The following is a 15,025-nucleotide window of genomic DNA, read 5'->3' as shown; positions in this document are numbered from 1 at the left end:
GGTGCAGAAAGACCTTAAGATTGAATGTGTCTTTTTTTTTGTGTATCCTGTATTTTCTTTTTCCACTTCTTCCTTTCCTTTCCTCTTACTTTCATCACTTTCCTGCTGTGAAATGTAAAATTTTCCACTGCAAGACTAATAAAGGCTAATCCAATACAATCCAATATATTTAAAAGCTGAGCCGAAATTGAAAATTTTGCCAGCCAATAGATCAAAACCCACCAAAACCTGATTGTCGGCTTTCTGCGGGATTACAGATAAGCTTTAAGTGGGTTATACCCCCCAGATAAATCCAAATCAAACACGAAACATTGCTCGGAGAAAGTTAACCACTAGACCTTCAAACAAATATGAATCATACGTGTTTGTTTTTAGCTACTATATTTCCCTTGGCAACCTGAGGAAGCGCATACACCTTCGACTCTGTTAATCACTAATGAGCCGTTTGGCTCGTTTCGCCTTCCCCTACGTGCAAATTTACTTTAGGGACCAATTTGATTCTTGGTTAATTATCAATTTGGAGAGAAAAAAAAGAGGCCAAGAGGTTGGCGGGAGATGACCGCATGGGAGAGTATGGTGAGAAGTGGGTGGTATGTTGATTACATATTTCAAATGTGTCATTTGTGAAGGTTTCAGGTGAGGTGAGGCAACTTGGGGAAAAATAAGGAAACAAAACTATTATTAAACCTTCTAATGATGACAGGACGAATGGTGCAATGTTGTTTTTTTTCTCTATTTGTTTTTCTTTAAATATGATGTCCAACTTGGCAGCATTGAAATCACTCTTAACAATACACGCAGGATAATTATTCAAGTGAATCTTTGGCGGCATCCTTCAATACTATAGATCTCAATGGAGTTCTGACATATTGGCCAGGTTTAAAGGACAACCGACACCATTTTTTTGTTTCCTAACTGACATCAGAAAACCGTTTTATAGCATCTAAAATACCCAAAATACGGAGGATGATATTTTTAGTCAAATGAAAAACACCAATAAAAATGAGTTAAAGTGTCCCAAAACTACTTCAAAATGACCTCGGAAATGGCGAGTTTCAGAAGGTCCTGCCCCCTTGTTTGTGACGTCACGCCAGGACGTCTTGCCTTGTTCTAGAATCAAAACAATGGCTTCAGATTCGGAGAAGATGCTTTGTTGTTACTCATCCAGTTATGAATATGATTCAAATACTTCTGAACAGGAAAGCATAAATGTCGATGCCACCCTTAGAAAAAAACTGATCCTGTGACTGTAAAGTGACCTTGAGAATTTTGAAAGGCGCTTATAAATGAAATGTATTATGATTACAGTAAAGTCTCGTTATATCGATATCGGATATATCGATAGTCCCGGTTATATCGATACTATTTCTATGCACGCACAGAGAAAATAACAAGCAAACAGGGTCGGATATATCGATAGTCCCGGTTATATCGATATTTTTTCGGACTCCCTTGAATATCGATATAACGAGACTTTACTGTATTATGATTAAAGAAGTCCTTCCGGATCATTTTGAGGCGTTTGTAGCGTCCCAGAAAATGCACAAGATGGCGCACAAGCTCTGTTGGAAATGGGCTGATTTTCCTGCTGGGAATTTGTGTCAACTAGTATCAAATAGTAGTCTTGGTGCAACACACAACGATTCACCATCGCACTATTTATGTTTTCCTTCTAATTTCGCCATCAACACGATGTTTTCAGACCAAACAAAGTACCCAAAATGCATTGTGTGTCGCTTTCTCGGTCAGGGGCGTTCCTTCCATGACGTCACGTTTGGGATCGTCATCAATTTGAAAACAAGACTTCCTAAATATTTAGTGCGAGTCTTAAAACGTAAAATATAGCTATATGCGGTGGAATCTTTGTAAAATACGCTCAGTAGAAGTCATTTGAAGTGATTTTACAAATGATGGACACAACTTGTCCGGAGGCGTCGGTTGTCCTTTAAACATTCATGATAGTCTGCCAGAATCATTTTCTTTCATCACAAGTAAAAAAAATGCTCAGGTTTGGCTCATTTGTCAGTATGTGTGTGTCCACTTTAGGATTAGGATTGTTCCTCTTTGGAAGGCTGCTACCTTTTTTGAAAGAGACTCCTTGAGTGCTCGCATCTTGCTGGCACACTGATGCTGCCGGCTTAACGTCCCGCTTGCCATTTGTCAACACCTTCCTGCGGAGGCTCAAACTCGGCACGGTCACAGGGCCGCCGTTCTGCTTCTCGCTGCTTACTTTACTCGCCGCTGAGAAGGGAAGACTGCCCCACGGAGGAGACGTCACGGGCACCTTGTCCAACTGGGACTGGTGTCCTCTTGTCTTCCTGAGCGACGGGGACATGCCGGATGGTGACATCAGAACCTGGCAACCCTTTCCACTCATGGCCAAGTGTTCAGAGAGAGCATCCGCCGACTTTTAGGTTCACCACGCTGCTTTTTGGCTCATACCTGCCTGGTGAAGGGGAAAGAAAAAGTAATATTAAACCAGGTTGGTTGACTTTTGCACTTTGAAAATGCCAAGCATCTGTGTCAAATTATATGTGTATAATAATAATAATATAATAATATAATAATAATAATAATCAATCATATCATCATCATCATGCATTTAATATATAAACATTTTTCAAAACTCTCAAAGACACTTTACAGTCACTGGATTTTTTTGTGTGGGTGAGCAGCGGCAGCCATTCGCGCCAGCGTTCACTCTACCCGGAAGTAACACAGCAGCAAAGTTATGAAAGGAAGAGGAAAGGAAAGAAAGTAAACAAAAAATACCTAAATAACAAATAATATGACAACGCAAAGACACAGAGAGTCATTCATTCTTCAGCACTTGCTGTACCCTCTTTGTGACATGAAGCAGTCCTAGATGAAAGAGGAGAGGATCACAGCATCCTTTTCAGCAGTGGATCAGGGACGGCATGGTGGATTGTGCACGTCTACTACAAGCTAAATGTTTGTATGTATACATATATGTGTATATGTAGACATATATGTGTATGTATGTATGTATACATCTACTGTATGTATATATATACTGTATATATATGCATGTATATATGTAAACATGTATGTATACATATGTACGTACTCAGGTATGTGTACATACCTCTATATGTATATATGTATAAAAATACACATACTGTATATACACACTGTATATATATGGATACATATATGTGTATATGTAGACATATATGTGTATGTATATATGTATACATATACTGTATGTGTATACATATACTTTATGTATATACATACCTGTATATGTATATATGTATAAAAATACACACACACTGTGTACTGTATATACACACTGTATATATACACATTGTATACAGTATAAATTCGACAAAAACTTCATTGATATCTGAACATGACATATACACACTGTATATAAATTCTATATAAACTTCATTCATATCATAAAATGACGACAAAAAAACTTATTGCATCTTACCCTGATTAATATCATATCATATTTTATCGCACTCTCACTGAATCGAACTAAGTGAAGTTGTACTGAAGCGTATTTGAGTTGCATCACACACACCATGTAGAAGTTCAAACCCATTTCTTCCGGATGAGATATATTGTAGGAATAATAGCGTCGACTCACTTGGTGTTGTTGTAGTTGTTGCGGCTGTTTGTCGTGGTGACATGTTTCCTCCACAGAGTGCAAAGTGAGCAACAACACTGGTGTAACAGGCACCTTGTTGGGATGGGAGGGTGCAGGAATCTCCGCGTCAGTCTTATGTTTACACTACCCACCCCCCTTTGTGAACTTGTAATATCATTGACAATGAGGATTTAAAAATGACATATATAAAGAAAAGTCGAAGAACACGTGACAGATGCTCTGGAAAAAAAAATTCAGATGATGTGATACTGTGCTAGCTTTATTCCAGGGCTGTTTTTATTGATTTATTTCACAATTCTAAAAAAAAAAAAAACACACAATAACTTACTTTTCGTTTGAATCCCTATTTAAGTCATTAAATGTGGCCAAAGCCTGCAATGTTCACTGTAGGCAACATGGTCCTGGTTGCCATGGAAACCATCTTTGAATTTATTAACTGATGATCGATGGTTGTAACTCTCGTCTGAACAAACTCATGGCATTCAATTTCAGAGCTGCGACCATTATTCTGCCACGAAGCAGCATACACATGGTTTTGATTGACAGGTCATTCTGGTGATTTAATTTCCCAGATCTGCACCGATAAACATTTTGTCATTGAATATCTCTCTGAGTGGCGTAATCAAATGTGAGTAACTTTCGCCGTGTCAGACCTGTCTATTTTTTCATGCAGCTTTTTTTTTTTATTGGTGAGGTTGTCACAAATTTAATATTGTGATATTGTGTCGATAAAATGTGTGTGACAACTGCTTTTTTATCATTATAACCACTTTGTTTCGAATTTCCAATCCTTTCATATCTCGTAAACCATGTTCAATACATTTCCTGCCACTTGCATATATAGTAAAGGTACAAATCATGTACTGTGCAGTATTCTCCACTATAAATTTCAGAAATATTCCTATTCTTGCCTGCAAGGGGCAGTATTAGCACACTGATGAGTTGTCAGCGATGGGAGTTCATAAATAAATTCCGCAATAAATAATAATAATTATTATAATAATAATACATTTCATTTTTAAGCGCCTTTCAAAACTCCCAAGGTCACTTTACAGTCACAGGATCAGTAACGTTGGAAAATGCCCACACGTTCGATTCATAGAACAAGGCTGGTATAATATTCCTGCCAAATCCTTTTTTTTCTGCATAGCCTTTAATTTAGAGGATCATATTGCTTGTTTAAATTTTCTTCTAGTCAGATTCTCTCACAGGAAAATGTGTATTTTTTTTTAATATATTGTTGTTTTTAAATTATTTGTCGTAGTTTTACTTTTTCAAATAATGAATTTGTGTGATTCTGGGTGAGTGGTTTGTGTGAATGTAACGGGACTAGTAAAAATCAACAAATAAACGCATACATAACATTTAATATGCCGTATAATAATGACACATAATTTGTGGAATGAAAAACACCTGTTATTTTATTATATCCTCCGTAATCAAGGGGCGGAAGTAAAAAGGTGTATATGTTCCCTTACCTCAATAATTAATGTGACACCTGCCTTTGATTCTCTATCTATTGCTTCCATGCTCAGGTACGCTTTTTAAAAGAGCTGTATAAAAGTTTTCATTGACAAGTTTAAATATTTTAATGCTTGAATTTTGGGTGGGGTGGCGGGTGGGGTAATATTTTTCTTTGCTATTATCGTCAGACAATGTAAGAAATCCAGCTGTGCGTCGTCAATATTCTGAAGCAAAAACACCATCGTGGACGACAGGTTATGTTAATTAACAATGCGCTAGTTTTTGTATCAGACTACACCACAGCAGCAAAGGACAACCACCTCAACTTTGTCATCATTATGCACACTTGATACATGAAGAAAAATGCAAACAAGATGGGGGGTGCTGGCGGAAAAAGCTGAAACCAGTTCCGTCCAATCGGTTCAATATAGCAAAGCAGGAACTTATTTAAAGAAGAGAATCAGTTTAAACCTCGATTTAATTTAATGATGGCCTGCGGTGTTTAAACAGTGCAGTTTGTCCAGCTTGTATTGCTGATGGTGTGTGCTTTTAAAGGACAACCAACACCATTTTTTATTTCCTAACTGACATCAGAAAAACGTTTTATAGCATGTAAAATACCCAAAACACGCAGGCTGATATTTTTAGTCAAATGCAAAACAAACAAAAATGACTCAGTGCCCCAAAACTACTTCAAAATGACCCCGGAAATGGCGAGTTTCAGAATGTCCCGCCCCCTTGTTTGTGACGTCACGCCAGGACGTCTTGCCTTGCTCTAGAATCAAAACAATGGCTTCAGATTCGGAGAAGATGCTTTCTTGTTACTCATTCAGTTATGAATATGATTCAAATAGTTCTGAAGAGGAAAGCATGAATGTTTGCAATCGATTAAAGAAGTCCTTCCGTATCTATTGAGCCGTCAGGACAGCAATGTAGCACCCCGGAAAATGCACAAGATGGCGCCCAAGCTCTGTTGGAAATGGGCTGATTTGTCTGCTGGGAATTTGTGTCAACGACTACCAAATAGTAGTCTTGGTACAACACACAACGATTCCCCATCGCGTTATTTATGTTGTCCTTATAATTTTGCTATCAACACGAAGTTTTCAGACCAAACAAAGAACCCAAAATGCATTGTGTGTCGCTTTCTCAGTCAGGGGCGTTCCTTCCGTGACGTCACGTTTGGGATCGTCATCAATTTGAAAACGTAAAATATAGCTATATGCCGTGGAATCTTTGTAAAATACGCTCAGTAGAAGTCATTTGAAGTGACTTTACAAATTATGGACACAACTTGTCGGTTGTCCTTTCATATTCAAAAATAATTTAATGAAAAAAAAAAAGTAAAAACCCATCCAGACGGATGAAGCTGACATATTAGTCCGACGGACCAACCGTCTTCTGCGTTTTCACACCAAAAAGCACTTCTTGGCTACACTCCATCTTCCAAATGCGAGTGTTGTGTTTTCCAAATGTCAAAGAGTAACTGAAGGGAATAGCTTCGGAAGAATAACATCACACATGTTCTCTCTTCAAGTCAAAAATCCAAACGTGCCTTGGTTGACTCCTCCAGTACTCGATATACCCATGTCTTTTTTTTTTCTTCCTCCTTTCATCACCTTTCTTCACAGCCCTTACATAAAAGTACAATATGTCAGTGGTAAAATTTGAAGCGGATGATTCATAAGCACAGAGTTAAAAGCTCTGCAGTGAAGTTAATGCACTAATAGACTCTGCACCACTCATAGAATCCATTTAGGCGACAGTATCGGCGTTCCCTGAGGTGTCAGGACAGGCCGATTCCTCAGGAAGTTATACTGCAACAGTCACTTAGGGTAATGCACACACACACACACACACACACACACACACACACACACACACACACACACACACACACACACACACACACACACACACACACACACACGCATACCCGCACTTCAAGAAGTACGCATCAGTGATTAATTAATCTACTTTTGATTTGCTAATAACGCATGGTCAGTGAGATCCCCAGTCAATCCTTTTAAGAGGGCGAGGCTAAGTGTAGGAGTTGTCTGGCATATTGGCGTCATCCTTCTTCAAAATGACTCCGCAGTTCAGTCGAGTGCTGCTTTAAGCAAGCGACATACATTCTGACCATCGCCCTGAATGCGAGCGTCTTCCCTCGCGATTAAAGGACAACCGACGTCTCCGGACAAGTTGTGTCCATAATTTGTAAAATGGTTTCAAATGACTTCTACTGAGCGTATTTTACAAAGATTCCACCGCATCTAGCTATATTTTACATTTTAAGACTCGCGCTGAATATTCAGGAAGTCTTGTTTTTGAGTTGGTGACGAGTCCGTACGTGACGTCACTAAAGGACCGCCCCATGTCCGTAAAAAAGACGCATTGTAGCGGTCCTTCCATCACGTCAATGTATTTTGCTGTACTTGTTTGGTCTGGGGACCTCGTGTTGCACCCAAAAGCCGCCAAAAGGCCAGAAGAGGGCGTCCAAGCGCCATATAAGGAATTTATCAGCCTGTGGAAACGGAGGTGGCCACAGGAGGCCGCCATTTTGTGCCTCTTTTTTTGTGTCAGATATTTCCCTCCAATGTTGCCTCAAAATGGCACAAAAAACATGTATGCTTTCCTCTTCAGAACTATTTGAATCATATTCATAACTGGATGTGTAACAAGAAAGCATATTCTCCGAATCTAAAGCCATTGTTTTGACTCACAATGCAAGACGCCTTGGCGTGACGTCACGAACTGGGGGCGGGACTTTATGAAAATGCCCAATTCACAGCTCAATTTTTAGCAGATTTAGGACACTTTAACTCATTTTTATTGGTGTTTTGCAATTGACTAAAAATATCATACTGCGTGTTTTGGCTATTTTAGATGCTATAAAACGTTTTTCTGATGTCAGTTAAAAACAAAAAAGGGACATCGGTTGTACTTTAAAGTCAGCACAGGCCTGATTAGTGTATGACAGATGATCTTGTGTCTGTTTTTTTTCATAATTATATTTATTGGTAATTATTTCTCAATGTGCATTCAGCTCCTTCCCAATGATAAACGCCCTCCTTTGCCTCTCTCTGTCATCAGATAAAGACGAGTGTGGGGTTGAGATGTTCTTCTAAGCATCCTCCATCTCCATCCATCAATCCAACGTGGACACCTCTGACAACCTTGACGGTAAAAATGAATTCCTCTGTGGGCTTTTCATCTTTATTCAACACCCTCCACCGCCCATTCAGGATGACTCTTCACTCATTCGCTGCCATTCCCGAATTGATTCAAACCTCTGGCAATGTTTTTCCGTTCCACGAGGGGGCATCATTTGCCTTTTGTCCATGTTAACGCTTCGTTTCAGCTTCAGCTGTTGTTAAAGCACTATATCAATCAATATGTATGTATTGTATTATATTTTGTACACCCACCCCAAATTTCAAGCTCAGATAACTCCAGATTCATGTAACTTAGGAATTTCATACGAACAATTTGCATAATCGGCATGGCAACCAATCAGAAGCCTGTTTCGTGCTTGGGACTATACCGTGACTGTAAAGTGTACTTGAGAGTTTTGAAAGGCGCCTAGAAAGAGGCGTCCACGTGGCTTGTGGCGGTTTGCTTGTAGCTTTTGCTTTATTGAATAAAACAAACGTTTGATTTGAAAATAATCTTTTAGTAGTTGTCGGCCACCCGGACCGAGACGTTTTGAATGTTGTTCGCCCGATGTAAAAGTTGTAGGCCCCGGGCCTCCGGGCAGACGTTATTTCACACACTGACATTACGTTACATACACATTGATTAATGTAGTGCTAACAAAGCGCTAACATGGAGAAAAGGCAAATGCTGCCCCCTCGTGGAAGTAAAAAAAAACATTGCCAGAGGTCTGACCAGCGCTTTATTGGCACCCTACGGAAGAAAAAAAAAACAAAACCCAAATAAATTCGGGAATTAGCAGCAAATGAGTTAAGGAAATTGTTTAAAACACTTCCCAGAATAAAATTCCAACATCACAAAGAGTGAGATTCTCAGCCAGATGGCTTGACTATGAGGCAGAGGCAAGCAGTGACACAAACATCATCAGGTAGATGCAGCATGTGAGGGTTGGGAAGGGGTTATTGGGAGGTTCAAGGGTGACACAGCGGGGGCATCGGGAGAGCACATCATTTGTCTTCTGCGGATTATTATCCTCTACTGTCACCCTAACAAGCAGCTGACGGGTATCCATCTCGTGTGCGCACGCACATGATCATGCAGTGAACCTTCATTCATGGCAGATTCGCATTAATGTTTTGCTCTATGCTAGCATGTTTTTAGCTTTGCATTTTTGGTGTAAAAGAAAAAAATGTTATTTAATTTTCACCTCACATCATCTGGCCCCGATACTTGAACCTGGTTTCAATTCTTTCCCCGGTGTTGTCTCATTTTTAATTATGCCATTTTATTCGCATTCATATAACCGGCTGATTCCCACTTGCACTTTATTTCCTTTCTGCTTTTTTTTCTCCTCATTTTTGAAACGCTAAGTATTGTAATACGTTCTGAGTGACTGACTCCCAAGGGGGGGAAAAAAAATCAGGTTGGAAATATGGAAAGCAATCATATTTTCTGTATCAGTAAGCAGGTCTGATGTAGCCGGGGGTCATTCTGGCTCTCTGCTGTTGCTTGGGGGATGCGTTTATGTAGCCTCCACCCCTCAGGGCTCACCTAGTTAATTAACTTTCCTTTCCCATTTTTAGCCATTAGAATCATGCGCAACTTTCTCTGCTAATTCTTCGCGCGATGAGTAAGTCGCTTTTTTTTTCTTTCCCTCCTTTCTCTCCTTATACCTTTTGTTTGCGTGCAACGAGGCGCCGGTGCACGCATGCTATCTCTTCGAAAGGTTGTGTCGGACTAGACATCGACACTTTAACTCATTTCACTGCCATATGTGCAAAAATGTGTCCTGTTAGGCAATGTTAGGCAGTGTTTTTGCATCTACAGTAAAATCTCGTTATATCGATATTCAAGGGAGTCCGAAAAAATATCGATATAACCGGGACTATCGATATATCCGACCCTGTTTGCATGTAATTTTCTCCGTCCGTGCATAGAAATAGCATCGATATAACAGGGACTATCGATATATCCGATATCGATATAACGAGACTTTACTGTATATGAATGTTTGGTTAAAATTATCTATTAAATTGACTCTAGAAAAATAATATATGCAAATATATTATTATCATCTCATTCACTGCCAGACGATGTGCAAAAGTGTCCACTCCAGTGCCAGGGTTTTTGTCACTTTCACTCAAATTCCAGGCCCCACAGAATATTGAGTTTTAGGACTACACAAACATTCAATGCAGCGTAAGAAACCTTAGACTTGTGTGAAGTTAATTCCTAAGTTATATGGGTCTTTCGGGTAGAGTGAACGCTGGCGTGAATGGCTGCCGCTGCTCACCCGCCCCCAAAAAAATCATGTGACTGTAAAGTTGAGAGTTTTGAAAGGCGCTGAGAAATGAAATGTATTATTATTTAGTTATCTGAGTTTGAAATGGGGGCGGCTGTATAAAACACAATACACACATAGTGATTTATATAGCCTTTTAACAACATCTGAAGCTGTAGCTCTGCGCTAACTTGAACAAAAGGCAAATGCTGCCCCCTCGTGGAAGGGAAAACCATTGCCAGAGGTCTGACCAGCGCTTTATCGGCATCCAAGCATGAAAAAACAAAAACTGAACAAATTCGGGAATGGCGCTCTACGTCATATTTTCAATTCCCGAATAAATTCTGGAATGGCAGTGAATGTGTAAATGCTGTTGATACGTTTGTCTGTAACTGCTATCCCATAGTTGACCAACAGTACCAGTTCTGGTACAGGTTTTACTTTCCGCGCTATTTTAAGTTTCATTTTCGATGAGAAGACGGCGAGAATGGACATGCTTTATCGCTGTACTGTTTAGCAAGGAACAGATAAAAAAGGACACAGATCAAAACTTCCATTTCGGACGGAAAGCGGGCAAAGTGGTTTGTACGATTTTTATTGCATGTTTTATTTCGTTGATGTAAAGTCCAAATGTTTGTGTAAATAATAGCGATAAAATTCTATACTTGTTTGTAGTTCTACGGTGGTGTCGGCGGTGTGCAATTAACCATCAGTATGGTTCGAATGGGAGCACACAATGAGTTGAATGCATTCAATAGTTTTAACACGATTAAAGCGATGCCTTTTTAACATTTTTCTTTTTCCTTTTTTTGCCGACGCCATCGAAAATCAGCAAAAACATAGCGTGAAAGTCAACCTCAATGTTATTTAGTTTTTATGCGCGGTTACCTTCTTATGGCCGTTGAGTTCATCAGTGCTTGATGAAACAAATGAATCGCGATTGGCGGAATTTCCTAAGGGAGCACTTGCGTTGAACGTCCGCCGCTTCGCGCATGGGTGGTACCCTGAAAAAAAAAAGACACACCGACCGCTTTCCGCGCCGACGTCCTTGGCGAGTCCAACCTACCGAAGGGTTCGTCCCTCCGTTAGTGGCCTGCAACTGTTAATCTTAATCGAACCCGCCTTGCTGGGCGGACATGTTGGCCGGAGTTTTACGACGTGCGGCGCCGTGACAGGTAGAGCTGTTGTTCACTACCTTGCGCGGGAATAATTGATCTGTTTAGCGTTAATCAATGTCTCGCGCGGGCTCATTGAGCAGTGCACTCAGCATCCCGCTTTTGTGTCAGAGAGCCTTTTAATCTAATTGGACATTAAACTCCTGTCATTATTCCTCATGCGGCCGAGATTTATTTACGGCGCGGCCGCTTGCTTGTCTTTACCTTTTCATTACAGCATGACAGTCGACATCAGCAAAGTCATTAAAGGGAATGAATCAAGGAGGCGCAAGCTGACATGCGGCTCAAATGCGGAATTTAATAAAACGCTCGCTGGCCCAAACATAGTTTTGTTGTTTACGCCGGCAAACAGGCTAACAGGTGAGCCAAGCTAACTGCAAATGCTGCATGGCTCAAGGAGCCCGCGATGAGAAGAAAAAAAAGAGCGTCAGCGTAGAGCGCCGATACGTATGCGGGACTGTCGCGGGTTGGAATTGAAGCGGATTTACATGGGACAGGAGTGACTGAAATACAATGTGAAATAATAATAATAAAAAATAATAATAATACATTTCATTTCTAAGTGCCTTTCAAAACTCTCAAGGTCACTTTACAGTCACAGATCAGTTTTTCTGTGGGTGAGCAGCGGCAGCCACTTGCGCCAGCATTCACTCAACGAGGAATAACTCAAATAGAAAGTTAGCTAGCTAATATATAACTAATAAATAGCTAGATAGCTAATAGATAGCAAATATATAGCCAGCTAGGTAGCTAGATAGCTAGCGGCAGAAGTTAATGCTCACGTAGTGATGACATCGGTTTAAAAGACCGGTCCCACATCTGCGATAAATTTTATGTGTAAATTTTGCGACGTGTGCACACAAACATTTGCATTTTTTTCCTGAAATGTGACAAATCCTCCTTCCCCATTTTTAATAATAATAATAATAATCGTTGCAATACTTAGGCTCACTCGAAAAATGGGTGCAGTTTACCGCCAAAATAAACGAATTAAAACATGTTAACAGTACCCATGCGTATGTATAATGAAAATCAGAATCAGAAAGCCTTTACTAGTCGCACAATGGGGACATTTGCAACTGATTGCAAATTTGAACTGTTGCGGCTTGGAATTGAAGCGGATTTACATGGGACAGGAGATATGAGAAAATATCTTTCGTCAATGGATGCTACAGCTTCGTGTTTGCTTTCAACATTTAGCTCGTAGCAGACGTGCACATTCCTCTATGACGTCCCTGATCCACTGTTGAAAAAGACACTTCGATCCTCTCCTCTTATATTTGCTTCATACAACAAAGAGGGAACAGAAAGTGCTTAAAATTAAATGACTGTCATTTGTGTTACGTCGCATTATTTATTTACTTTTTTATTGTTTTTACTTCAAGATGGCGCTGCGAGAGTGGCTGCCTTTCCAACAGCTCTGTATTTTCTTTTTCTACTTCTTCCTTTCCTCTCCTCTTATTTTCATCACTTTGCTGCCGTGAAACGTCAATTTCTCCACTAGGAGCCAAATAAACCACAAACACTGCATAGGATATCTTTTTTTGTGATGTTAAAATGACATAAAAAGCCTACTAGAACATCTATCTGACCTTTGGGTTTTCAGAGTACAAATCGGATTACCATGCAGCATTTTGAAATAATTTCCTCAAAAGGATAAACACAAAAGAAAATAGCTCACAAATATGCCTCATTAATCTCATAAGGGTGAATTAAGCAAACAACGATGGCGACATCTCTAGAATCACCCTTTTAGCGGGGTGCACCGAGCAGCCACCGTCTCCCCTGGTCTTGTCTAATCCAACAATTGCACAGCTCCGAAGCTCTTGAGGGGGCTTCCTCGTGTGCGCTCAGCAGTCGGAAATCGCTTTTCATGGCTGTTTAAGCAAGCACTTTAAATGGAAATGTACTTGACATATAAAAGGGGTGTAATCATTGAGTGTTTGAACTCCACTCAATATGGCCCCCTGTCCCTGTGATGATTCACCTCATGGTCCGCAGACTATGGATCTTTAAAGGGCAACCGACACCTCCGGACAATTTGCATCCATAATTTGTAAAATCACTTCAACTGAGCGCATTTTACAAAGATTCCACCTCACATAGCTATATTTTAAGACTTGCACTGAATATTCAGGAAGTCTTGTTTTCGAGTTGGTGACGATTCCTGACGTGACTTCACGTCAGGAACGCCCCTGACCGGGAAAGCGACACACAATGCATTTTGGGTACTTTGGTTGGTCTGAAAACTCCGTGTTGATGGCAAAATTAGAGGGAAAAAACATAAATAATGCGATGGTGAATAGTTGTGTGTTGCACCAAGACTACTATTCGATACTAGTTGACACAAATTCCCAGCAGACAAATCAGCCCATTTCCAACGGAGCTTGGGCGCCATGTTGTGCATAATCTGGGCGCTACATTGGAATCCAGACGCCTCAATATGACACTGAAAGACTTCTTTAATCGATTGCAAACATTTATGCTTTCCTCTTCAGAACTATTTGAATCATGTTCATAACTGAATGAGTAACAAGAAAGCATCTTCTCCGAATCTAAACTCTCTGAAGCCATTGTTTTGATTCTGGAGCGAGGCAGTTTGTGAAGGAGTATCCTGGCGTGACAGTCACGAACAAGGGGCGGGACTTTTTGAATATCCCCAGTTCCGAGCTCATTTTGTGGCAGTTTTATTGGTGTTATGCATTTGACTAAAATATTAGCCTGAGTATTTTGGGTATTTTAGATGCTATAAAACGTTTTTCTGATGTCAGTTAGGACACAAGAAAATGGTGTTGGTTGTCCTTTAAATCTGATTTGAGGAAGGGAAATATGTCGTTTTTCGTGTCCTCTACAATCCTCCATCGCCATACAACAATTACAGGCAGTGAACGTTTCATTAGGCTAATACGTCTTGGCTGAGTCGGTTGTGACATTATTGTGCTGAGCGCACTGTTTTCGTCACATGGCATGGTGGTAAAATAAATAAATAAGAGAGGGAGGGGGTGGGCTGCCACCCCGACAAGCCCTCCTCAGAAAGCAACACAATTAATTAAGTGTTTCAAAGCGACGCCTTCCTGCCAAATTAATTTGTTGCAGGAAGCTTGTAGATCGTCGTTTGCTTTATTTCATCACTGCTGCAATTTGCAGTTTTTACATTGATTCGTGTTGGGATGTTGTGCGTCGGTCAATAGGATTCTTAAAATGTCATTTAATTACAGCAAATCAGAAATAGAAACTCGATAGTGGGATTCTTTCATAATGTCAATGCGGCAACTCTGTTGATTTCGAAAGATACTTTATAACCGCTGGCGGTGC

General features: G+C 40.2%; 2 protein-coding genes and 1 long non-coding RNA gene across 12 annotated transcripts in view; 2 read left to right on the top strand and 1 right to left on the bottom strand.

The window, feature by feature from the left end:
* The window catches only part of LOC148884666 (uncharacterized), a 10,606-nt gene extending 8,447 nt beyond the window's left edge, over positions 1–2,159 (top strand). For both annotated transcript variants that reach the window (XR_016118325.1, XR_016118326.1), the window contains one exon: positions 2,047–2,159. This is a non-coding gene — a long non-coding RNA (uncharacterized LOC148884666). The remainder of the gene's footprint in view (positions 1–2,046) is intronic.
* Positions 1–3,763, bottom strand: part of glis3 (GLIS family zinc finger 3) — a 15,813-nt gene extending 12,050 nt beyond the window's left edge. For 2 of the 5 annotated variants that reach the window (XR_016118319.1, XM_089020920.1), the window contains exons 1-2: positions 3,617–3,758; positions 2,080–2,446 (exon numbers count right to left, since the gene is read on the bottom strand). Coding sequence is in view for 4 of the 5 variants with exons in the window: in XM_089020920.1 (XP_088877046.1) it covers positions 2,080–2,377 (298 nt within the window). In the remaining variant the exon portion in view is untranslated. Of the gene's footprint in view, positions 1–2,079; positions 2,447–3,616 lie in introns of all 5 variants that reach the window. The other 3 variants (XM_089020919.1, XM_089020918.1, XM_089020921.1) reach the window with 3 other exon arrangements.
* The window catches only part of unc5cb (unc-5 netrin receptor Cb), a 201,977-nt gene continuing 189,418 nt past the window's right edge, over positions 2,467–15,025 (top strand). For 3 of the 5 annotated variants that reach the window (XM_089020913.1, XM_089020914.1, XM_089020910.1), the window contains exons 1-2: positions 6,850–6,936; positions 8,195–8,284. The gene's annotated coding sequence lies outside the window, so the exon portion shown is untranslated. Of the gene's footprint in view, positions 2,483–5,156; positions 5,173–6,849; positions 6,937–8,194; positions 8,285–15,025 lie in introns of those variants that run through there. The other 2 variants (XM_089020912.1, XM_089020911.1) reach the window with 2 other exon arrangements.

This window comes from Hippocampus bargibanti, linkage group LG18, assembly GCF_051943395.1.
Source record: "Hippocampus bargibanti isolate YZ-2025 linkage group LG18, ASM5194339v1, whole genome shotgun sequence".
Taxonomy (NCBI): Eukaryota; Metazoa; Chordata; class Actinopteri; order Syngnathiformes; family Syngnathidae; genus Hippocampus; species Hippocampus bargibanti.
This window is presented reverse-complemented; position numbering and strand designations above follow the sequence as displayed.